The sequence below is a fragment of the Silene latifolia genome, chromosome Y (assembly GCF_048544455.1).
Source record: "Silene latifolia isolate original U9 population chromosome Y, ASM4854445v1, whole genome shotgun sequence".
In the NCBI taxonomy this organism is placed as follows: domain Eukaryota; kingdom Viridiplantae; phylum Streptophyta; class Magnoliopsida; order Caryophyllales; family Caryophyllaceae; genus Silene; species Silene latifolia.
Genome location: NC_133538.1, coordinates 452,981,962 through 453,007,448, shown reverse-complemented (window position 1 = coordinate 453,007,448; position 25,487 = coordinate 452,981,962). Strand labels below are relative to the sequence as shown.

The 25,487-nt window shown below is 38.7% G+C and overlaps 1 protein-coding gene and 1 long non-coding RNA gene across 3 annotated transcripts; both read right to left on the bottom strand.

Annotated features, from left to right (window-relative positions):
- Positions 1-11,922: 11,922 nt before the first annotated feature.
- Positions 11,923-15,326, bottom strand: LOC141627031 (uncharacterized). 2 transcript variants are annotated; one of them, XR_012536594.1, is made up of 3 exons: positions 15,143-15,326; positions 14,976-15,049; positions 11,923-12,691 (listed from the first exon to the last, which is right to left on the bottom strand). It is a non-coding gene; the product is annotated as an uncharacterized LOC141627031 (long non-coding RNA). The 2 variants fall into 2 exon arrangements; XR_012536593.1 differs by lacking the exon at positions 11,923-12,691 and adding an exon at positions 13,755-13,960.
- A 3,591-nt stretch (positions 15,327-18,917) lies between these two features.
- LOC141632803 (uncharacterized) lies at positions 18,918-20,273 on the bottom strand. The gene is made up of 3 exons (XM_074445315.1): positions 20,216-20,273; positions 19,199-19,702; positions 18,918-19,045 (listed from the first exon to the last, which is right to left on the bottom strand). Exons 1-3 carry the CDS (start codon positions 20,271-20,273, stop codon positions 18,918-18,920), a joined length of 690 nt encoding a protein of 229 aa, XP_074301416.1.
- Positions 20,274-25,487: the final 5,214 nt, after the last annotated feature.

Here is a 25,487-nt window from a genome sequence, read left to right as displayed (position 1 = left end):
AGAGAAAGCAACTAGTCTTCTTCCTAATCGCGTTCTTGACAATTCCCGGAGTTCAGACGGTCAGTTCGTATCGTAGTTCGTGTCGTTGGATTCCTTGCGTCGAGGGTAAGCTTTTAATATAATTTATATAATGTTTTGTTAAGATTGGTGAAACCCTAATTTAGGAATTGGGGGTTTTTATGAGTAGTATTTGAATGGTAGCATCTATGTGTTGTATGGTAGGAGGAGAATTCGTAGAGGAGCCGTTTTGATACGAGTTTGTAGATACCGTCTGCGTGTTGTGCTTTCCGGGTAGGATTTCTACTCGTATTAGTCCCATAATGGGATATTGGTGATGTCTTGTAGTTAGTTGTTTGATATGGTGATTGTGATTGTGATTGTGATTGTGGTTGTGTTTGTTGATGGTTCTCGAGATGCGTTCTCGGCTGAGTGGGGTCACTTGCGGGAGTGATCTCACGCCCTAGTTTTGCCCTTCGTGGAACCCGCCACGAAAGGGGATGTGCACATTAATGGACAGGGTTATCGCTCGTACGATGAGCGGGGCTTAGGTGGGAACGGTTGCGGTCCCCCACTGGCAGGGCTGGTCCAGTGGACAGTCAGTATTGAGATGATGGGAGTTGGTGGTGTGTGTATGTGTGTGTGACAGTTCAGCTGTATGTTTGTCTTATTATTGTTGTTTATATTGATTGTGTGATTAGTACGACCCGGTGTTGTTTTATAAAACTGCGGTGATCCATTCGGGGATGGTGAGCAGATATTGAGCAGGTATAGAGATGAGTCTTGGGATATTTGGGATGGCCACGACATGACGATAGAGTCTTCTTTGTAGTTTAGCATTTATTTACATTTCGATTGAGCAGATAGTTTGGAATAATGTATTGTACTTTGGTTTGGTTTTGAGGATTGTATTCATCATTAAACTATTTATAATAAATGTTGTTTCCGTTTTGTCTATTTGATTATCATACCTCGGGCGACCGAGATGGTGATATCTTCATACCCGAGTGGTCCTGGTAAGGCACTTGGAGTATGGGGGTGTTACAAATGGTATCAGAGCGACGATCCTGAAACCTGTAACCAATGAACTTAATGAACATAGGGAGTCAATTAAAATGAACCCGGGGTAAAATTTGTAGGAGCTAGTGCAAAGGCTTGGGAGACGTCCTAAAGTCGCGGGGGTCGCCCTACAACTTTGAACCGGTCACATGGGGGAAATGTGTGTTGAGTCATGTGTGTGCTTAGTAACTTGCGTAACAATGTGATGGAATGTGTTGATGGTTGGATGTTCGAATTGGAAGTTGATGAGATGAAAGAAAAGTGATGTTATATATATAGACATTGTTGATGAAATGATAGCATGATGGAATGTTTTACAACGTGGCAATTAATAGCATGAATGTTATGATATAATGTGATTTATAAAGTTAGCATGTTAGTATGTGACGTAATATGCGGGTAGCTCTTACGTATTGGTGGTACTTGATCGAGTGAGGCTGACTCGATCGGGTAGGTTTTAGCGATTTTGAGTCGAATCGCGTTTTGGGGCACTCGAGCGAGTAACAAGGGGTACTCGATCGAGTAGAATCACTCGATCGAGTAGCCTAGATACTCGATCGAGTGGGTTAGAGATCAGAAGGTCCGTTTAGTTCTGGAGTTTGGGTACTCGATCGAGTACATGGGGGCACTCGATCGAGTAGCCCGTTACTCGATCGAGTGGGTTTGGGTACTCGATCGAGTAGGTTAAGGCGCGCGTTTCGTGTTTTGAGGTTTAGTACGTGTGTTCATGTTTACCCTTTCTTATATAGCTTCAAGATGCCGCCCAAGAGAAATGCTTTGTATGCAAGAGCTGAGCTTATGACTACGGACGACATCGTCAAGATGTTAGAGCACCAGGATGCTCTTACTGAGACCTTAAAGAAAGTGAATGAGGACAAGGATAAGGAAAAGGAGAAGGAGGTTGACCATGCTAAAGTCAGCCTCTATATTGCGAGGTTTAACCCGAAGGAGTACAAGGGAGTTGAGGAGCCTAACCTTCTTGATAGTTGGCTGAGGGAGATGGAGAACATACTAGATTTAGTTCACCGTCCGATGAGATGAGAGTGGATCGGCTGCGTTCTATCCGAGGGAGGCGGTGGCAAGTGGTGGGATTCGGTGAAAGTGAGTGCCAAGGAGATATATACCAACCAAGGATTGCCTGCTATACCTTGGGGGAGTTTCGTAAGGTTGTGAGGAAGGAGTTAAATGCAGGAACATGTGAGAAGTAGGTTGAGGGAGGAGTTTGATAAGTTTAAGATGACCGCTGAGATGTCTGTAGCCGAGTACTACAGACAGTTTAATGAGAAATCTAGATATGCTGAGGATATGGGTTTGAGTGAGGAGAATCTGGCTTTGAGGTTTGGGAGAGGGCTAACCACGAAAATTATGGATAAGTTACCCGTGGGAGTCCTCACTGATGTAAAGGAAGCGTATGAGAGGGCTGGGAGAGCTGAGAGACTAGTGGAGATGGCTCAGGAGAGGTCAGGTGGAGAGAAGAGGAAGTCTGAGAGCGAGGGTGGTGGCCAATCTAATTTCAAGAAAGGCAACCACAATCAATCTAAGGGATTTTCTTCGGGTCCTGGGTTTAATCTTTGGAACTTCCTTTGGGCGAGGCCGTGGGAGTGTGAGCAATAGGCGGGGAGTGACTGCTTTGGTTGTGGTGGCGTAGGCCACAAGAGACATGAGTGCACGAGTGCACCGGGATCTTTTCAGAGACCTGCACAGAGCTTTGCGAGCAACAGACCAGCTGGATCATGGCCAAACCGGGGAGGTCAGAGCTACCAGAGTGGAGGCAACCACAACGGCGGTAATTCTTATCAGAAGACACCGACGAACAACAACAACAACAATCAAGGGTCGGGTGCTAAGCCGACCGCATCGCCAAGATCTTGTCCGGGGAGGTGGGCGGAAGACCGATGGCAAGTTGTTCATGATGGACAAGAAGGCAGTTGAGGAGGATGCGCACGTTATCACCGGTACATTCCTTGTTAATGGTATTCCTACGTTTGTTTTGTTTGATTCGGGGGCTTCTCAGTCGTTTGTGTCTTCGAGTCATGTAAAACAGTTGGGTTTGAGAGTATATGAATCTGTTAGTGAGCGAGTTTTCATACCTTCGGGTGAGTCTGTATCGTGTGGGAGGTTGTTTAGAGATGTATCCTTGATAGTGGGGCAAGTCGATTTCCCTGTAGACTTGCTAGAGTTTCCTTTTAATGGTTTTGAGATGATAGTTGGATGGATTGGTTAGGAAAGTATAAAGCTAAGATAGACTGTCATCAAAAGAAAGTGTCCTTAAGGGGTCCAAAGGGTGTAAGTGTGTCTTATCGTGGGTTTCTAGTCAAACCCAAAGTTAAGTTGATTGCAGCTGTTACCTTGAAGTCTTATCTGAGGAAGGGATGTCCTCTGATCTTGTGCCATGTGAGAGATGACCGGATAGAGAGCCCGGCAGTTGACGAGATACCAGTGGTGGGAGAGTTTGCAGATGTTTTCCCGGAGGAGATTCCGGGGTTGCCACCGAAGAGGGAGATAGATTTCACCGTAGAGTTGAAGCCAGGGACGGGGCCAATCTCCAAGGCACCGTACCGTATGGGTCCTAAGGAGATGGAGGAACTTAGGAAGCAGTTGGATGATCTGATAGAGAAGGGATACATTAGACCAAGTGTATCACCTTGGGGAGCACCAGTTCTGTTTGTGAAGAAGAAAGATGGGAGCTTGAGGTCGTGCATAGATTACGGGGGGAGTGAACCGAGTGACGATAAAGAACAAGTATCCTTTGCCAAGGATAGATGACCTGTTTGATCAGTTGAGTGGTGCAACAGTCTTTTCTAAGATTGATTTGAGGTCGGGGTACCATCAGGTGAAGATTAGAGATGTGGACATACCGAAGACAGCTTTCACGTCGAGGTATGGCCATTATGAGTATGTGGTGATGCCATTTGGGTTGTCTAATGCGCCGGCAGTGTTTATGGATTTGATGAATAGGATCTTCAGACAGTTCTTGGACCAGTTCGTGGTGGTGTTTATCGATGATATCTTAGTCTACTCTAAGACTAAGGAGGAGCATGAGGAGCATCTGAGGATTGTGTTGCAGACTTTGAGAGATCACGAGTTGTATGCTAAGCTGTCCAAGTGTGAGTTCTGGTTAGAGAAAGTTGCTTTTCTGGGGCATGTAATCTCTAAAGATGGGGTAGTGTGGATCCGGCGAAGATTGGGTGTGACAAAGTGGGAAGCACCAAAGAATGTTCTTTGAGGTGAGGAGTTTCTTGGGTTTATTTGGATACTGGACGGTTCGTGAAAGATTTCTCCAAGATAGCTAGACCGATGACAGCGTTGATGAGGAAAGAGAACAGGTTTCGTTGGGATGAGAGTTGTGAGACGGCGTTCCAAACCTTAAAGGAGCGTTTGACCACAGCTCCTGTCTTGGCATTGCCTGAAGGGAGCGAGAATTTCGAGGTTTATACCGATGCTTGAAGAATGGGCTAGAATGTGTGTTGATGCGAGAATGGTAAAGTGATTGCCTATGCTTCTAGGCGGTTGAAGCCTTATGAGGAGAACTACCCTACTCATGACCACGGAGTTGGGTGCGGTGGTGTTTGCTCTCAAGATTTGGAGGCACTACCTTTATGGAGCAATCTTTAAGGTATTTTCGGATCACAAGAGTCTCAAGTACATCTTCACGCTGAAGGAGTTGAACATGAGACAGAGGAGGTGGATGGAGCTGATTGGTGATTACGACATGGAAATCATCTACCATGAAGGGAAGGCCAATGTTGTTCTTTGATGCTTTGAGTAGAAAGAGTGTACATTCCTTGTGTACGGCTCTATCTTTGATGAGGTTGAGGGATGAGGTAGCGAGCTTTGGGATTCATATGATGCGGAAAGGAGATGCTATGGGTGATATGACAAGACATATGGAGTTTTATGATGACATTCGGGATAAGCGGGCTTTGGATCCTAAGATAGTGGAGTGGAGAGCTGGAGTAGAGAAAGGGGGCGGCGTCCCGCTTTTCCATTCATACGAGATGGTAGCTTGAGGTTTGATGGTAGGTGGTGTGTTCCTAACGATGAGGAGTTGAAAAAGACGATCATGACAGAAGCGCATTGCACACCATATTCAGTGCATCCGGGTAGAGACAAGCTTTACAAAGATTTGAAGAAAACGTTTTGGTGGCCTGGGATGAAGAAAGAGACAGCTGAGTTTGTGTCCCGTTGTTTGACATGCCAGAGAGTTAAAGGGGAACAGAGAAGACCACAAGGTAAGGTTCAGTCTTTGGAGGTGCCTGAGTGGAAGTGGGAATCCATTTCCATGGATTTCATTGTGGGTTTGCCTAAGAGTCAACAAGGTAACAATATGATTTGGGTGATAGTGGATCGTCGACCAAGTCACTCACTTTGTTCCAATGAAAGATACATGGACTAAGGCACAATTGGCTATGGCCTATCGAAAGAACGTGCTTAAGTTACATGGAGTCCCTAAGGACATAGTGTCGGACAGAGATGCGAGGTTTATATCGAGGTTTTGGAAGGAGTTGCAGGAATCGTTGGGAACGACTTTGAAGATGAGTACACTGACATTTTATCCTCGCGACGCAGACGCAGACTGACGAGAGAACAATCAAGACTCTTGAGGATATGTTGCGAGCTTGTGTGATGGATTTTGGTGGTAGCTGGGAGCAGAGGTTGGACTTGATAGAGTTTTCTTACAACAACAGCTATCACACTAGTATTGGTATGGCACCGTTTGAGGCTTTGTATGGGAGGAGATGTAGGAGTCCGATCTGTTTGGACGATAGTGCTGAGGCAGTGGTCTTAGGACCAGAGATGGTGCATGAAATGGTGGAACAGATTAAGATGATCAGGGAAAGGATGAGAGCAGCTCAGGATTGACAAAAGAGTTATGCAGATCTACATCGTCGGGACATAGAGTTTCGAGGTTGGGGACAAGGTTCTTCGAAAGTGTCTCTAGGCGCGGAGTTATGAGATTTGGGAAGAAAGGCAAGCTAAGCCAGAAGTTTATAGGGCCTTATGAGATCTTAGAGCGAGTTGGGGAAGTTGCTTATCGTTTGGCTTTACCAGCGGCGTTAGAGAGAGTACATAATGTGTTTCATGTATCGCAGCTGCGGAAGTATGTGAGTGACCCGTCACATGTGTTGGAGGAGAGAGCTTAGAGTGGATGAGTCTTTATCATATCTGGAGGTGCCTAAGCAGATCCTAGACCGAAAGGTTAGAAAGACCAGGAGTGGTGAGACAGTTTTGCTTAAGATCCTTTGGTCTAATCACGAGACTGAGGAAGCTACATGGGAGGCGGAGGATATCATGAAAGAGCGTTACCCTTTCCTTTTTGATCAGGTATGTATGGTTACGGGGACGTAACCTTGTTTCTTTTAGGGGGGTAGGAGATGATCGCGAGAGTTTTTAAGAGTTTTTACACCCCTTTTATATGTTGTGTCGGTATGTTTGTCGGGATAAGTTGGGTTAGTATCATGCTTTACGTGGTGTTTTGTCTGACCTTCGAGTCGGGAGGCTTATGGGAGTACCTTTGTTTAGTAGTGGTTTGAACTTCGGGGACGAAGTTCCTTTTAAGGAGGGAAGACTGTAATACTCCGTATTTATAGTCTTGGGGGTACTCTATCGAGTAGCCCTTACTCTGTCGAGTAAGGGTAAGTGGCGAAATAAAATAGTTTCTGACCTGTTGGGCACTCGATCGAGTAGCTGGGGCACTCGATCGAGTAGGGGGGTACTCGATCGAGTACCTTGGGTACTCGATCGAGTGTCCGGTTTTACGGGGGAGTTTTCTCGGGTTTTGTTAATTACGCGATTAAGGTATTTAAACATATTCGTCATTGTTCTAAATCACTTTTTACAAAACCTAAAACCTGTTTAAGAGAGAAAGCAACTAGTCTTCTTCCTAATCGCGTTCTTGACAATTCTCGGAGTTCAGACGGTCAGTTCGTATCGTAGTTCGTGTCGTTGGATTCCTTGCGTCGAGGGTAAGCTTTTAATATAATTTATATAATGTTTTGTTAAGATTGGTGAAACCCTAATTTAGGAATTGGGGGTTTTTATGAGTAGTATTTGAATGGTAGCATCTATGTGTTGTATGGTAGGAGGAGAATTCGTAGAGGAGCCGTTTTGATACAATTTGTAGATACCGTCTGCGTGTTGTGCTTTCCGGTAGGATTTCTACTCGGTATTAGTCCCATAATGGGATATTGGTGATGTGCTGTAGTTAGTTGTTTGATATGATGATTGTGATTGTGATTGTGATTGTGGTTGTGTTTGTTGATGGTTCTCGAGATGCGTTCTCGGCTGAGTGGGGTCACTTGCGGGAGTGATCTCACGCCCTAGTTTCGCCCTTCGTGGAACCCGCCACGAAAGGGGATGTGCACATTAATGGACGGGGTTATCGCTCGTACGATGAGCGGGGCTTAGGTGGGAACGGCTGCGGTCCCCCATTGGTGGTGGTCCGGTGGACAGTCGAGATTGAGATGATGGGAGTTGGTGGTGTGTGTATGTGTGTGTGATTGTTCAATTTTGTATGTTTGTCTTATTATTGTTGTTTATATTGATTGTGTGATTAGTACTGACCCCGGTGTTGTTTTGTAAAACCTGCGGTGATCCATTCGGGGATGGTGAGCAGATATTGAGCAGGTATATAGATGAGTACTGGGATAGCTGGGATGGCCACGACATGACGATAGAGTCTTCCGCTGTAGTTTAGCATTTATTTACATTTCAGTTGAGAACAGATAGTTTGGAATAATGTATTGTACTTTGGTTTGGTTTTGAGGATTGTATTCATCATTAAACTATTTATAATAAATGTTGTTTCCGTTTTGTCTATTTGATTATCATACCTCGGGCGACCGAGATGGTGATATCTTCATACCTGAGTGGTCCTGGTAAGGCACTCGGAGTATGGGGGTGTTACAGTTTGTCTCACAACTTATTGTTGGACTTCGGGCCAAAATTTAGGGTACATGTGTTTAACTGTTCATTTTATTGATTCCCAATTGGAATTTGCATAAAAGGATCCTTAATTTTTGTAAGATTCCGGGTCACTCGGGTAAGGTCATTGGTCATTGGTCAAAGTGTTGAGAAATGTCTTTCGAGTGGGGACTTGAAAAATGTCATGACGGTAACCGTAGACAATGCTAGTTCCAATGATGTTGCTGTTGATTATTTAAGGAGGAAGTTCAATAATTCAGAATGTGATGTTATGGAAGGTAAATATTTGCATATGAGATGTGCATCTCATATCTTGAACTTAGTTGTGAAAGAGGGTTTGACTGATCTAGAAACGTCAATTCTCAAAATTCGAACTTTAGTTAAATTTGTAAGGTCTTCGCCGACAAGAACCAAAAGTTTATGGCTTGTGCTCGTGAGGAAAAAATTTCTACTAAAAGTCTTTTATGCTTAGATGTTGAGACTAAGTGGAACTCCACTTATTTGATGTTAGACACTGCCATGAAGTTTAAAAAGGCATTTGGTTTGTTGCTTAATAAAGACACTCAACTTCAAAAAGAAATGAGAAAGCTTAATGAACCCCTTTTAGCTGATGATTGGAAAGAAGTGTCTTACTTTCTACCTTTCTTGAAAATTTTTTATGATGCCACTTTGAAAATGTCGGGATCCCGTTATGTCATTAGTAATAGCTATGTAGATGTGATATTTGGTGTTGGACAAGTAATATCCGAACATCTTCTCCGTGAAAATGAAGGCATTAAAAATATGGCAGTAAAATTGAAGGTGAAATATGACAAATATTGGGGTAAAATTGAGAATCTCAATTTGCTTTTGTTTGTGTCTCTAATCCTTGACCCAAGATGGAAGTTTGGGTATGTTTATTGGATGGTGAAAAAAGCATATGGCCAGGAAAAAGGTAAACTGTTGTCCTTGAATATTAGTTACTTTTTCCAATCTCTTTTCGACTTCTATGCTGCTCCTACTCCTGCCAAAGAAGCTTCAAGCTCTTCAAGTTCTACTTCTATCACTTCTAAGGTTGTCAAGTCAAAAGAGTGTGAGATTAATGATATGTTTAATTTTGATTCCCTTATGGGTGATAAGTTTGAAACAGAAATGGGTGGCGAAGTTGTGAAAAAATTGGAGTGGGAGAAGTATTTAAAAGATGACCGGGAAAGTAGGGATCCATCTTTTAATATATTTCAATGGTGGAAAGATAATAAAAAAAGATATCCCAAACTTTCTTTGATGGCTAGAGATGTGCTTGCCATTCCGGTTTCTACCGTAGCTTCCGAGTCGGCTTTTAGCACGGGAGGTCGAATATTAGATTCATTTCGTACTTCCTTAGCTCCATCAACGGTGGAGGCCCTTATATGTGCACAAGATTGGCTCCGGACTACTAATTCTCCTCTTGTCATAGAAGATGCCTTGAATGAAATGGAAAAACTACAAGAAGGTTGAATATTATTTCAAACTTTGTTTTTATATTTGAAGTTTTACTTTTTTGTATCTCCTTAAATTTCAATGTATGATTGTTTTTGTTGATTTGTAATTGTAGTAATGAAAGACTTGATCTTACAACATCCTGTCATCATGATCGATGAGGAAACAGAATCTTGAAGAATTGAAGCCTTACTACTTAGCCTAGCCATTGCTTCGTTTTGTTTCGCGTATTAGACACTTTGATTGTATTGCGTATTTGGTAGATGATTTTTTGTAAGACTTCTAGTAATATTTACCATTTGGGTGTATTCTCGAATTGAGCTTTGTATTTTTTGGACTTTTAACTTGGAACTTGTAAGTTGGCAGGCCTTTATTTGGCCTTAAAGCAGACATTGCAAATTTGCAATGAGTACTGAATTCATCATTTGAGGTATTTGTGTTTCTATTTTTTTTCATTGCTTTTAATGGAAATTCAAAAACTGTATTCGTGTACCCGCATTTCGTATATACGGTTTAACCGGGTATCCGAAAACCGTATACTCGGTAAAATGTACCGTATCCGGAACCAAAAAATGGGTTTTTAAAAACCGGGTACCCGATACAGTTTTGAAAACCGTATCGGGTACCCGGTTTTGCTCAACTCTGGTAGAATATTAGAATATGATTTATTAGAATATTAGAATATGATTTATTAATAATTATCTTATAAATTATAAATGGGTTTTTCTAAAATGTGTCCAATGGACCCATGATAATAAATGGTTTAGGCATAGGTTAATCGTAATTGTTTTATTAATTTATTCAAATTTCCTAAATTGTCTTAATTACAATCACCCCTTCCTTATTTTTCTCCACACACGATTGGGTGAGGAAGTATTCTAGGAGAGAGAATAGATTAATTAGGACCATTACTATAAATTTAGATAAGTCTTATCATGTGCTTATTGGGCATATTTTAGAAAAATCCATTTTATAAAATCTTAATAATTATCTTATAAGTTACAGAATTTGAAAATAGTTGGAGTCTAATAGACAAATTAATAATTCTGAGTTTTGATACAATTTTATCCTATCCAGTTTTTAACTCATTATTATATTTCTATTTAATAACTTATTATTTAATTACTTAATAATTCCAAAATTTTGGACCTCTAATATGGCTCAAAAAGTTCATCTTTTAAGTATATACTAGATTTCATGCCCGGCTGTTGGCCGGGTAATATCAAAAATAATTTGTGAATATTTTACTTGAAATTGTTGCTTTGAAAACATTTTTATAACGAATATAATAGAAGAATTTGATTTATTGCGACTTTTATGCAGTTCACGACCATTGGAAATCCAATATTTTCCAAATTTGAACCGAAATCGGTGCTTCATAATGCAAATTACTACTATTATATTTCCAATTAACCTTTCTCAGTCAATGTCATATTAAATTTTCAATTTTGTTTAGATTTCTAAGTCGTAATACTTTCTTATGCAATATTTTATATTGCGTATTCGACTAAGTTCTCGAACCATATCCCATAGGTCGCACAACTCTAAGAGTAAGAAAGCGTAAACTAGTTAGAGTTTTACCTTACCTATAACTTATGCTAGGTTTGAAAATCTGATAAGGATTCTTTGTAGTTTTTATGTAGGAACGGACTGTCTGTTGTAGTTCCAGACTATATAACATACCTTGGATGTATGTAGTTTATGTTCTGTTCCCCAAAAGTTCATTAAAAAATTCTAATCTTTAAGAAATTGTTAAAAAAAATAAAGTTGATGTTTATTGGTGCAAAAAATTACATATCTTCTTGAAATTTTATATAATTTAGACTCTTAGCAGAAGTTGAATTTTCTAATATAGTAGTTTTATATCATTGAGACTCTTAGCAAAAGTTGAATATTCTAATATCACTGTTATAATATGGTTTGAAATTTAAGTTCCAATAGATGCCTAAAATCTAACTTTTAATTAGCGTGCTCTTAATTTCCAAATAACATAAATGAGGAACTTTTCAAGCGATATTATGTACTTCAAGCCCGGGCGTTGTCTGGATCATACCAGTGTAATATTTAGTTATTATATACTTCCTTTATCTCTCTCAATAATTATCACTATTTGATAAGCGAGTGAGATATAAAACAAATGATAACGTTGTTCGTGTTCACTTAATTAGATAATTAAATTCTATCTCAGTTATGTTTGCACGAAAAACAAATACTTAAAGCTCGTATACCACAACTTATCTTATTTTATCTACTAATGCTAAAGTAATTTTATTACTCTATATTATTATTATTTTTTTATATGGAGATAGAGATTTTAATATCACTTGAAAAGTTCATTTATTAAGTAAAGATGAATGACTACTAAAAAAATATGGTAGTCTTTGACTATAATTACAAATAACGAAACCAAAAGAAAACTCGGAACGGGAAGACATAGAGGAATAAAACCTAACTTGAAGTCATACAGAGTAGTTGCCAAATTATAAGACAACTATTCAATTTTAATATTTTACTGCGAAGCATTTAAAAACTATACAAATAATGATAAATGTCTACAAATAGTGGTCGATTTCAGACTTTTGAGACCTTGAAATAGGCAAAAAGCAATGAGTAGTTTAAAATCAACAACAAATACTCCGTATAAGGTTGTGTAAAAAGAAACGCGAGTTTACGACTTGGGCCCGGGGTTGTTGACTTGACATATGAATCATCTCGATTACCTCCTCCTCTTCATTACCTATTAATGGAGGTATAATTTGATTTGAAGAAAAAATTAACGGTTTAGATTTATCAAGATTGTATACAAATTGAGATGGAGATTGAAGTGCCCAAAACTAATCTAGGCTCTTCATTCTCAATAAGTCTTGCTTGTGACGGGTCGGATCTTGCGACGGGTATTTTGTGAGTGGAAATGGGTAGAGGGGACAAGGTGGGCACCCACCCCATGTGCTCCTTCTTCTCTCACCCCCTATGGGTTTTTTGTGAGACAATATGGTACCCGTCTCTTATTTGTGACGGATACCCTCCGTCACAAATAAGAATTTGTGCTTCATTTTGTCCCCAGAAGCATTCCGGTCCATTAATAAGTAATGGATAGATAATGGAAAGAAGGGTAATGGAGAGAATCCGGACCGGCTAACTTGCTGCTGGTCTCCATTGAAGCACAACTTATATCTGCCAATTCGTCAAGTATATCAAGTTGTATTTCTCATTGATGTGTTTGTATCGATGTACCAATGTACTCGAATGTACCCTGCAAACCATAACAATATTATTTTGTGTAAATTTTAACCACTATCTATGAAAGCAACCTTGTATTATCGAATTCACTCTACGCGATAAAATCATTGTTATCAACAAAAGCCTTTATAAAAAATTTCACATGAGATTTAAGCTAATCGTCCTTTTAAAATCTCGCAATTTTACACATCTGATTGAGGTGCCTTCAGTGATTGTAGTTTTTGAATTTAGTGACCTTAAGGTATTCTAATTAAAGATAAATAAATAATTGAGACGGGATATGCATAACTAAAATTTACACTAAACCACACGTCTTTAAGCATATAAAGTAGATTTACTTGTAAAATTATTCTAAAAACTCACCAAAGTATCTTATTGAATACTCCCTCCATTCAACTCCACAAGGCCCTTTTCTTTTTTCACGTTTGCCAACGCGTGTTTTACGCGGTAAATATCGTTAGCTACGTATTTGCTAAAATTTTAAAAGTTAGATATTTTTAATGTACTCGTAAAGACGAATCAAAGAAGATCTCACATGAATATATTTTCACTTACGTATTGAGAGAAAATTGATAGTGAATGCTCACTTGTGAATAGTGTGTAAAATAGAAAAGGGTCATGTGGAGTTGAATGGAGGGAGTATAAATCTGCACCTTTCAAATATGCTTGCTAGTGTCATTAGTTTTTTTAATTTTGACTATGTTACATGTTAGAACACCAAAGTGCGAATAGTTTCAAAACAAAGATGACATTAGTAATAAATTGATCAAATTTCTAAGTCACTGAAGTGAAACCTATGAAACATCATGGTACCGACTATCGAGTACCGGCATAGAGTCCATTCAAAAGTCTGGGTAATAAAGATTTTAAACAAAAAATTGAAAGTACATTCTTGAAGAGGCAAGGAGTAATAATTTATGTTCAAAGTTGAGATATATACAATAAAAAAACACGTAAAAGTTCTATACAGATTATACCAATTTTTTGACGCCCCGTGATAAAGTGGAATGTAAACTACTAAATATATGCGGAAAATGAGGAATTTTAAAAAATTTTATTTAGTAGATAGAGTTTAGCATGCGGTAGTCACAATAATTCAACGGGAAAAGTATGTGGAAATAAAAACATAGGTTCATACAAATAAAATGGTCAAAAGGTGGGGAAAATATATCCCTCAAATGACATAATAAAAGAGGCGAGTCTAAGCGGTGAATAAGAAATCTAAAAGTCCAAGGTAATCGCTAGCTCACACGTCTTACCCCACATAAGCATCTTCACCAACCTATCATTCATGTAAACATGAAAGCCACAGTCAGTGGGGAGTAACTCAAGGTTCTCTCAGCAACAAAACGTCAAAACGAATATAACAAAGAACATAAACAGTTAATCATATTAAATAAGATATAAATGAATTGAATTACAACTAAACATGGGATCATACATGTTTTAAGGCATATCAACACAAAAGAAGACAAAGGGAGATGGGAACATGGTGTATCCATGATCCTCCCACCCGAGACCACCTTAAAGGCAGTCAGGCCATGGCAGAACCACCACCCCACGACCAGCCATCAGCCCTTCCCAGCCTTGTCCACCGCCTGTCCCCCACGGCCAGCCACAAACCGTGGCCAACACCTTTAAGACGGTCCAACCCACTACACAAACATTTACCTAATCGCAACATTTCATATAAATAACAAGGCGAATTCATGAGTATGCTTGAGACGGAAATACACATCGACACTTCTATTGAAAACAACCACTTACACACACCCAAAATAGCTACCAATATCCGCCCAACAACAGCCCAAACAACCACCCAAACAACCACCCAAACAACCACCCAAACAACCACCAAAAGCCGGCCTAAAATAGACCCACAGAGCAGGCCATAACCACCTGTCTATGTGGGTAATAAACAAAGCTCAAGTAGTCCAAAACCGAGTCATACTAAGACAACATTTGAGGCGGGTTTAAAACAGAAATTCACAAGTATAAAGCAACTCAAAAACAGTCCCGAAGTACATAGCAAAACCGCCCCAAAGACAGTCCAATCCCCTGCCCAAAACGCGTGCCAAAACAGGGCCATTTACTAGCACATTAAGACTGAAATTCGTCATGTAAACATACGACATTAAAACACTTTAAGTAAGCACAGAAGTCGAGTATTATTCCGACATGTTCAACCATTTATATGAAAAAAAAACACAAAGAACCAAACTTTAAGACCAAGGAGTGAAAAACCGAGTAAGAGGGACGAAATTTCGACACTTTGTGGAGTAATCTATCACCGTTACCTCGAATGCTCTTCAATCTTCAAGCGAATGCTCCACAATGTACGAGTCTCCCTCCGAGTCTTCAAATTCTTCACCTATAAAGAAGGAAATGAAGTATTTGAGCTAAAAGTCGAAAATTTTATAAGATGGTTGATTTTGAAACCTCTACAAGAGTGAGACTTTATTACCTAGAAAGTTGAAGGACGGAAAGAGAAAGAGAATGGCGGAAAAATTAAGGGAAACGGTTGAGAAACGAGGTCGGAATTTGAGCTTGAAGGGTCGAAAAAATGGAGTTTGTGGTCACTGTTTGTTTTGTTGTTTGTTGGGTAATGTTTCGAAAAGAAAGAAGCAAAAGGAAGGGGAATGCTTGGATTGGCCGGTCCCAATTGAGAGTGAGGGTGAGAGTAAGTGTAAAAATTATTATTAAGTTAGTTAGGTGCAAAAGGTAAGGGATGTGTTGTCGGTATGGGATAGGTCGAGATTAATCTAGTCTCATATGTGGAAATGTGACGGTCTTGTGCTAGACGGAAATACGTCTTAAATCTACTATAACTTAAGACGGAATTTTATTATTATTATAATAATAATAATTATTATCATTATTATTCCTATCTGACTAATATATATATTTTATATAGATTACGCTTTAAAATCATAGCTTTAATAAAAATTATGTTTGAAATAAAATTAATTAAATAAAATAATTTAAAATATTTTTATAGCTATTATACGAAAAGGGTGGGTGTTACAATCACCTCTCCTTTTAAAAGGTTTCGCCCTCAAAACTTGAAGTAAGGGAGATTACCTTAAGAAAACAACTCCGAGTACTTAATATGCATAGAAGCTTCCGGTTCCCATGTCACTTTTTCCACGTTACCGCACTTCCACAAAACTTTCACTAAGCACTACTACAATTAATGGAATAAGTAACACTAGATAGAGAACACCTTAATTGGATAAGCGTCTTCTAGATTAATAGAGAACGCTCCCAACACAAAACTGTTATTTAAAACTAAAATATAGAACACCTGTGGTAATAAACATTATCTATGTGATGGGTACAAGGAAGCGCTTATTCCTACTTCTATTATTATATTAATATTAGTATTAATTTATAAATTATTAATTATTAATTTGTTATATTGAATATTGAATTGAATGATGCACACATACCACTCACCTCCTTCATCCTTTTTGTTTTATTTTCTGATTACTTCTCTTTTAGGCGGTTCGCCCTAAAAATTTCGTGCACCGCTACGTCCGGTCTTCGTTCGCTCTACTGCACTACGTTAACTCCTTCATCATTTTTGTTCTTTTCAATTGGTAAGTTGGTTATTCTTGTCTAATTTTTCGTTTTCAATTTCATTTTAAGTAAACCCTAATTCCCAATTTGTGTTCGATCTGTTGTTCGTTTTCAATTGGTAAGTTGATACAAACTATTAGTATTTGTGTTCAAGCTGCGGTTCTTCCCAATTTGTCTTGTTGTTTCACACCTCTTACATCAATCCTACTAGTATTTCATCTACTCTTTTCTGTTCTTGTTAAATTCTTGTCAAAATTATCCTAATTGTCTACAGTCTAATTGCTAAATATTGGTCGCCGCTATTCCTTATTGGATACTCTACAAGAAATTATTTTTACGCCACTAATTCAAATAGGTTTGCAGAATGCTTGCTGTAATTCCATGATTGCCACTTATCCAACCATACCTCTTGTTGTATCACAGGGACTGATAAACAATTCAAGGAGAAGAACACACAATATCGAGGCTATGAAACATTTACCTATGAAGCTACCATATCTTGTTGCATAGATAGAAATAAGCATTTAAGGGTGTTAAGATTGCCAAAGTACATTGATGTATGTAGGTTTTTTTTTTTTTTTTTTTTTTTTTTTTTTTTTTTTTTCGGGTGCAGATTTTATCAATAATTTGAATATATCTCAGCTCTCAGTTTTCTTGCTCAAATATTTAGACTACGAGATGTGTTACTTTTAAGATTAATGTCAGCGACTTATACTATCTCATAATTACCGTGGAATTCTTATTTACCGCTAGTCAATCGAGTTATCTATTTGGAGAGTTATCTATTTGGATGTTGTTAACATTCTTTGGCTTTTGCCAAAATATTTATGTACACAATATTTTCTCGATTATTTTTGGCTGACTTGTTAGTTATACAATGGTATGTTCGTCTGGTATTTTATCTACAGCTATATAATGGTATATCCATCGATCTATTCTATTCTTATCTAGCTATAAGCGAGTTAGACGCACTTGACTTGTTAATTATACAAGTACAAAATTCCTAATTTAACTCTTATCCGACTGTGTTGTTTGTGCCTTATTCAAAGGATTATTGGTGGCTTAAAGTTTCTTGTTCCAAGTCTAAGATAGAAGATGCTAATATAAATTGGATAAAGATAGATCATTTGGCTTCTTGTCTAAGTTTCTCGCAAGGTCTGGACTTTTTTTTTTGTTCTACTTGCTGAAACATATGATGGATATACATTTGACTCTTCGTAGGCTTGACCTTTTTACTTGAATGATCGTGTCTCTACCCAAATTGTTTGGTTGCATCATTACAAGCACGTGGTCGACCTGGTCGAATATATAATTTTTGATGCATTGCTTCAAAGTATACCTTGCTAAGAATTAGATAGTATTAAGTCTCTTATGTGATCACCAAATTATTGTATCATTGAAGGTGGTTTAATATCTTTGTCGTTTTTATTAGGTGGAGATGAAGGGAGATGGCTAGAGCAAATGAGTTCAAATTTCTTGTGTGATTGCTATAGAAAAAGATGCTTGCGATTGTTATGGTAATTTTCTTATGCTCCCTCAATTTAACCTCCCTGATTTATACTTCGTTATGATTTCTTATGTTTTGAAGTTATGTAATACAGAGTAAGACCTAGTTAATTTGCAGGTTGTGAAACAAGTGTATTGGTATAAATATTTGATTTTAATGAGAACAAATATATTAATTTTATCCAAGTATCATCAATAATTTTTTTTTAAAAAAAAACAAAAGGGATAAAGAACTGTTAGCTTACTCAACCGTTCTCTTTTCCTAGGAAAAGAGAACGCTTATCAGGTGTTCTCTAAAGCTCATTTGAGCCGTTCTCTATGACTCTGAATACAAAACGCCTCATCTAACAGTTCTCTAAGCTTTAGAGAACACTGAGTTGAAGAACGCCTTAGAGGCGTTCTCTAATGCTAATTTCAACAGTTCTCTAAGCCTATTTCTGTAGTAGTGAAGGTGACAACTTTACTCCTTAACTTCTTATCTTTCTTATCCAAAATACAAATGGTCTTTCTTCAAAAGAAAGACTAGGCTCAAGCTCGGGAATTTCATTTTACAACATATGACTTGGGTCGCTAATGTACTTCCTAAGTTGAGACACATGGAACAGATTATGAACTTTACCCAAACTCAGGGGTAAATCCAAGTGAAGACCAATCCTTTTCACAAAATCATAGGGTCCAATGTACTTTGGACTCAACTTTCCTTTGACTCCAAATCTCTTTACTCCTTTCATCGGGGATACTTTCAAGAACACTTTATCACCAACTTCAAACTCCAAGGGTCGACGGCGAACATCGGCGTAAGACTTTTGGCGATCTTGAGCGGCTTTCATTCTTTCTCGGATGATCTTCACTTGGTCAATTATCTCGGCTAGCTTGTCGGGTCCTAGATCACGAACATCACTTGCTTGATCCCAAACAATCGGACTACGGCACTTTCTTCCATATAAGGTTTCATAAGGAGCCATCTTGATAGAAGCATGATAACTATTGTTTTAGGAAAATTCCACCAAAGGTAGGCTCTTCTCCCAACTAATAAGGAAATCAAGGGCACAAATGCGCAACAAATATTCAAGGGTTTGAATTGTCCTTTTGGTTTGACCATCGGTAGCGGCATGAAAAGCGGTACTCATCAACAACTTACTACCCATAGCATCTTATAAGGCCTTCCAAAATATCGAACAAAATCTCGGGTCACGATCCGACATTATCTCCTTAGGAACACCATAGTAACGAATAATCTCCTCAACATAGGCACTAGCAAGTCTATCTAAACTCCAAGTTTCTGTGATAGGGATGAACCTAGCACACTTGGTCAATCTATCCACAATCACCCATACGACATCCTTTCCACCAACGGTCTTAGGCAAAGCCAAAAAAAAATCCATGGAGATGGACTCCCATTTCCACAAAGGTACATCCAACGGTTGTAGCAAACCTCCGGGTCTCTTATGCTCAATCTTCACTTGTTGACAAGTAAGGCATTTCCCAACATAAGTTACAATGCCATTCTTCATGTGAGGCCACCAAAAATGAAGCTTTAAATCTTTATACATCTTGTCTCCTCCGGGATGAATTGAATAAGGGGATAAGTGAGCTTCCTCAAGAACTCTCTTTCTCAAGTACTCAACAACATCGAGGACATATATGAGGCTTTGGTAACGAAGATATCCACTAGCATCAATCTCATAATCTTTAGCTTTCCCTTCAAGAAGCTTTGCTTGAAATCTTTTGAAAGTAGCATCATCCACTAGGTTATCACGAATCTCACGAAGAATAACGGGTTCGGCCACCATAGCACCAAGGTAATCAAAACCACTTTCCACAATTTTCAAACTTAACTTACGAAACTCAGCACAAAGGTCATCAGGAAGCACACGGATAACACTCAAGGAATAAGTTGACTTTCTACTAAGAGCATCGGCAACCACATTTGCCTTTCCTTCATGATATAAAAATTCCAAATCATAGTTATTCACTAACTCCAACCAACGACGCTATCTCATATTCAACTCTTTTTGGGCGAAAATATACCTTAAACTCTTATGATCGGTGTAGATACAGCAATGAACTCCAATGAGGTAATGTCTCCACATCTTTAAGGCATGAACAACGGCGGCTAACTCAAGATCGTGAGTAGGGTAGTTCACTTCATGAACTCTCAATTATCATGAAGCATAAGCAACAACCCTCCTATTTTGCATAAGAACACAACCTAAACCCATCTTAGAAGCATTACAAAACACATCAAACTCCACTCCATCCTCAGGTAAGCTCAAAACGGGAGCGGTAGTCAACCTTCTCTTCAACTCTTGCAACGCTTCCTCACAAGCTTCGGTCCACAAGAACTTGGTCTCTTTCTTAAAAAGTTGAGTCATCGGTCTAGCAAGCTTAGAAAAATCCTTCACAAAGCGACGGTAGTAACCCGCCAAACCCAAGAAACTACGGATCTCACCAACATTGGTCGGGCTCTTCCATTCCATCATGGCTTCAATCTTCGAAGGGTCCACCATAACACCTTCCTTGGATATCACATGACCAAGAAAAGACACATTAGACAACCAAAATTCACACTTGGAAAATTTGGCAAACCACTTTTGACGACGAAGAACCTCTAACATAATACGAAGATGATGAGCATGCTCTTCCTCGGACTTAGAAAAGATAAGAATATTGTCGATGAAGACCACAACACACTTGTCCAATAACTCACTAAAATTTCGGTTCATTTAGTCCATGAAGATAGTGGGAGCATTGGTTAAACCAAAGGGCATCACCTTAAACTCAAAATGTCCATATCTCATGCTAAAGGCAATTTTCAGAATATCGGAATCACGAACGGGGATTTGATGATAACCGGATCTGAAATCAATCTTGGAAAAAGTAAAAGCACCTTTGAGTTGATCAAACAAGTCTTCAATCCTTCGTAGAGGTTACTTGTTCTTGATAGTAACATGGTTGAGCTCACGATAATCAATGCAAAGTCTCATGGATCCATCTTTCTTCTTCACAAAGAGAACAGGAGCACCCCAAGGTGAGGCACTAGGTCGAATAAATCCTTTCTCAATCATCTCATCAAGTTGCTTCCTTAACTCTTTAAGTTCGGTTGGTGCCAAACTGTAGGGAGCTTTAGCGATCGGTCCGGTTCCGGGTACAAGGTCGATAGAAAATTCCACATCACGCTCGGGAGGTATCCTGGGCAACTCCTCGGGAAAAACATCGGCGAATTCACAAACCACGGGCACTTCTTCAAGCTCCGGCAAAGAAGGAGAGGTAGAAGTCACCGCACACAAAAACACTTTGTGACCTTTCCTTTCCACACTCATCAACTTCAAAGCGGAAATCAACTTCACACCTTCTTGAGAACGGACTCCTTTATAGGAAACACGGGTTCCTTGCGGACTTTTGAGGCAAATATTTTGACCTATACACTCGAATCTTGCATCATATTTAGACAACCAATTCATACCCAAAATCACATCGAATCCCTCAAGGGGAAAACGGAGTAGGTTAGCGGGGAAAAGAATTTCCGAGATTAAGATAGGGACATCGAGAAAAGAATAGGAACATGAGATGATCTCTCCGGATGGTAAGGATATAGGGGTATCCTCACTAGGTATAGGCTCAAGAGGTAACTTTTCCGAAAACTTGGAAGAAATAAAAGATAAGGATGCGCCGATATCGAAAAGAATAAGGCATGGTTGATCAAAAATTAAGAACATACCCATAATGATGTCAGGATGAGCGGTGGCTTTGGCTCGACTCATGACATAGATAGTTCCTCTTGACTTGGCTTAAGGAGTAGGATCATCCTTCTTTTTGGGACAAGCATTGGCATGATGTCCGGGCTTCTTACAAATGTAGCAAATCAAAGGTCGATTGTAGCATCCAAGTCTGGGGTGTAAGGCTTGCTTACAATTGAAGCACTTGCGAGCTTTCTCTAAGTTGAGGTTGTTATTGCTTGGTTGGGATACTTGTCCAATTGGCTCTTGCCTTCTTGGTTCTTGCACTCTTGGTTCATGTACTATTGGCACAAACCTCTTCTTAGCGTAGTTTTGTGAAGGGGAAGGCACATAAGGTCTCTGATAGGCTATCATGTACCTATGCAAAGATAGTTACCCTAGACAAAAATTAATGTAGTAATAGGGCTTGAACACAAGGAGACGGGAATTGCATTTATGAATTGCTATGGAAAGATTCTTATCAAGGTCGATTTCGTTTGGGTTTGTTTGTTGTTTGGTTTGATGACTAACAAATATTAAGATGTAAACTATATGATAAAAGGGAGTCTAGGGAGTTGGGTCGCACATGCAAAGGTAAATATATGATTATGTTAAACTCGGTAATAGCAACATTGTCAGTTGTTTAGGCTTAGAGACACCCACCTTACGATATTAGTGTCAAATATAGACCGGGTCCTAGAGAAACTCTCGTTTATGACTAGGTCGTCCTACTACACATGCTTAGTCTAATCCGATTCCATGCCTCTTGACTTTTAGAATGATTAACAATCTTAATCAATGAATAAGGCCTTTAAACAAAGATTAAACCTGACGATGCAAACTTGTGATAGAAACAATTTGACAATATTATATCAACCTAATTTATCATTTTACATATTTGATTTTGCATGGCTTCGTTAGCCCCTAGACTGAGGAATTTAGCTGCTCATGACGAAATGTAAACTATAAACTTTGTTGTAAGAAATGATAGACATGCTAATGGAAATGATGTAAACTAAATGGTAAAGCATATCATGTAAGACTAAACTATGTGATATAAAAGTTCTAATGATGAAAACTATGCGATAACTAACAATGGAAACGTAAACTAAACAAACTAGAATTAGAATTACCGAATTGGAAATGAACTTGCAAAGAAGAACAAAGTAGAACCAAATGCTTGAATATATAAATAACCAAATCTTTAACAATCAAATGCTTAACAATATTGAAAACACAAATGAAAATTAATGAGAGAATATTGCTTAGGGCTATTATTGAATATGAAAGACGTGATAAAAGATATCCCAATGACGGATTAAGGCCCCTATTTATAAGAAAATAGGGGCATAACGTAAAATTACAAGAGAGGGTCAACCCCGATCGGGGTTTCCAGCCCCGATCGGGGGCGTGGTTATCCGGGAATTTCTTCTTAATTCCTCGATTAATTGCTCGAGGAATCTCTATGTTCATGTTTTAATGCTCCTTTAATCACCCGATAATGCTTCTTAATCTTAGCATCCAAAGCTCCTTAGCATCCAAAGCTTCCACCTTAATTTGGACTTTTATTTTGGGCTTGACTTTGCATTTGACTTCATTTATAATTCTTACTTCAATCCATTAAATATTCATGCAAAAACTCATGCAACTTCATACTCTTAGTCCAATACTTACTCTTGCTTAGCTTTTTCACTCTAGCTTGCATCTATGTTAGATTGTAGCTCCTAAAAGCTTAAACTCCTACAAAACATGTGGAAACAAGCAATTGCAACTAGAATAACAAATATTAGCTCAAAACACTATGATAAGTTCTAAATTACATGTAAAATGGAGCTAATCTAAGGGGTAAAACTATGTAAATTATGCACTTATCAAACTCCCCCAAGCTAAGACCTTGCTTGTGCTCAAGGAATAAACCATATCCCATCAATTGCAATATCCCAAACAAGGTAAGCATAATGATTTAAAAACCCGAAACAACATGGGCAAGGAATAAAGCAAAACATGGATGAGATTTACATGACGGCGTAGCATGGAAAACTTGTAATGAACCTTTAAGCTCTTGCATGATCTTTCGACTTATGGACTCTTAAGGTGCACTCAAACTCTTTTTTATGTGAAAGGACATTTTTGTGAATAAACACTCAACTATCCTCGACTTATAACAATGTGCCCGCAATCTAATATGGTAATAAATCAAAACTAATAAGCCAAAACAATCAAATGCAAGCATGATAAAGAAGCCAAATGGGTAGGAAGAAGGCATCATGTAATGGGTATGAAAGGGGAACAAATGAATTATGGATTGTGGAGCTAATATCAAGCTAGAAACAACCAAATGTAAGGATGCTCAATCCCAATTCTAACCCAATTTGCAATTCAAATCATAAGTAAACTCTCCAAAATATGTGAATAATGCATGAGAGTTTCTCACATCAAAATCTTCTTCACTTTTTCTTTTCAATTCATACTTCTTTGTTCATTTTCTTTTCATGTTTTTTTCATTTTTCTTCTCATCTTTTTTTTTCTCAATTTCTTTCATTTCAATTCATCATTTTTCTCTTTCATTTTTTTCTCTCTTTCATTTTTTTCTTGAGCATTAAGACCAAGCTCACATGATATTCCAAACTTTGAACCAAATCTCAAATGAGGACCCAAACAAGACCAAACAAAGGTACTAGCTCAACAAGGTAGGCAAATTATAATGTAGCTAGGAAAAATGTTTGTGAAGGGGCCAAGAAGGCAATTATTATCATGTGAATGGCTCCAAAATACTATAACAAATGAATGCATGCTTATAAAGAGATGACATGAGAACCATACTTATGTGTTTTGATAAACACACATCATAAGGAGACACCTACACTCACCTAAGAGAGACCGGATATGGATGCATCAGTCTAAAGAGGCTCTACCTTACCAATTTTGTAGCTCGCCAATAGTCAAGATCAAGCCTATTCGGTTCATTTTACATCTTCCACCTACTATGTCAAGACATCCCCATGTAGCAATTATCCCATCATAAACGAGTAAATCATTAGCTAAAAGCCATCATTAGGATAAGTAAGAGGGAAAGTAGGCTACAAGTAAGCAAAAAGCATAAATTTCTCTCAAAAATTTTCAAATTTTCTACACTACATGCAAACTACACTACAATGAAAATGCAATCCCCCCCCCCCCAAGCTAAACACAACATTGTCCTCAATGTGTCAACAATGAAATAACCCAACTAAGCCACAAAAATTGCTCAAAGCACATAAACAAGAAGAACTAGAGGTCACATTTAATGGGTTGCAAGACATAAACTAAAATGCAAAGCAAATAAAACTTACAAAACTTGCTAGCCTCCCCCCAAGCTAGTATGTATACGGGGGACTGATGCGTGTATTTTATATAAGGTTTTTACATCCTTTTTACACGCATTTCTATACTATTTTACGTGGCATCTAACTACAAATACCCCCGAATAGTCTACTTTGGTTCATTTTGTGTAAATTGCAGGAATAGACCGAAAAGAAGATAAATAGAGCCTAAACTCGTCCCATTTGCATGCATTTATGGAGAACAAGGAGCCGGAGCTTGGAATCTATCACTTTGAAGACGTGTGAGCTGGTTTCAGAAGGTGTCTTAGTGCCTAAATGTGCCAAAATAGCTCGATCGACTACTTTTCCAGTCGATCGAATGCTTTATATAATGAAGATTAATCGATCGAGAAATTCTTGTATTCGATCGAGAAGGTATTACAAGGGGTTACTCGATCGAGTGGTTTATTCCACTCGATCGAAATGTTTGTCGCCAAGTTACTCGATCGAGCGTTTTTATTCCACTCGATCGAGTGGTTTGCCCTGTAATTGAGTTTTTTCGCCTAATTTCGTATGGGCTTTTGTGATTAGGCCTTTGGATTAGGTTTAGAATAGATTTTTCGTATGCTACTTAGGCAGTAGACTGCGTAATTCACTTCTACTTCATCTTTGACTGCTTCACTTTCTTTTACACTTTTCCACT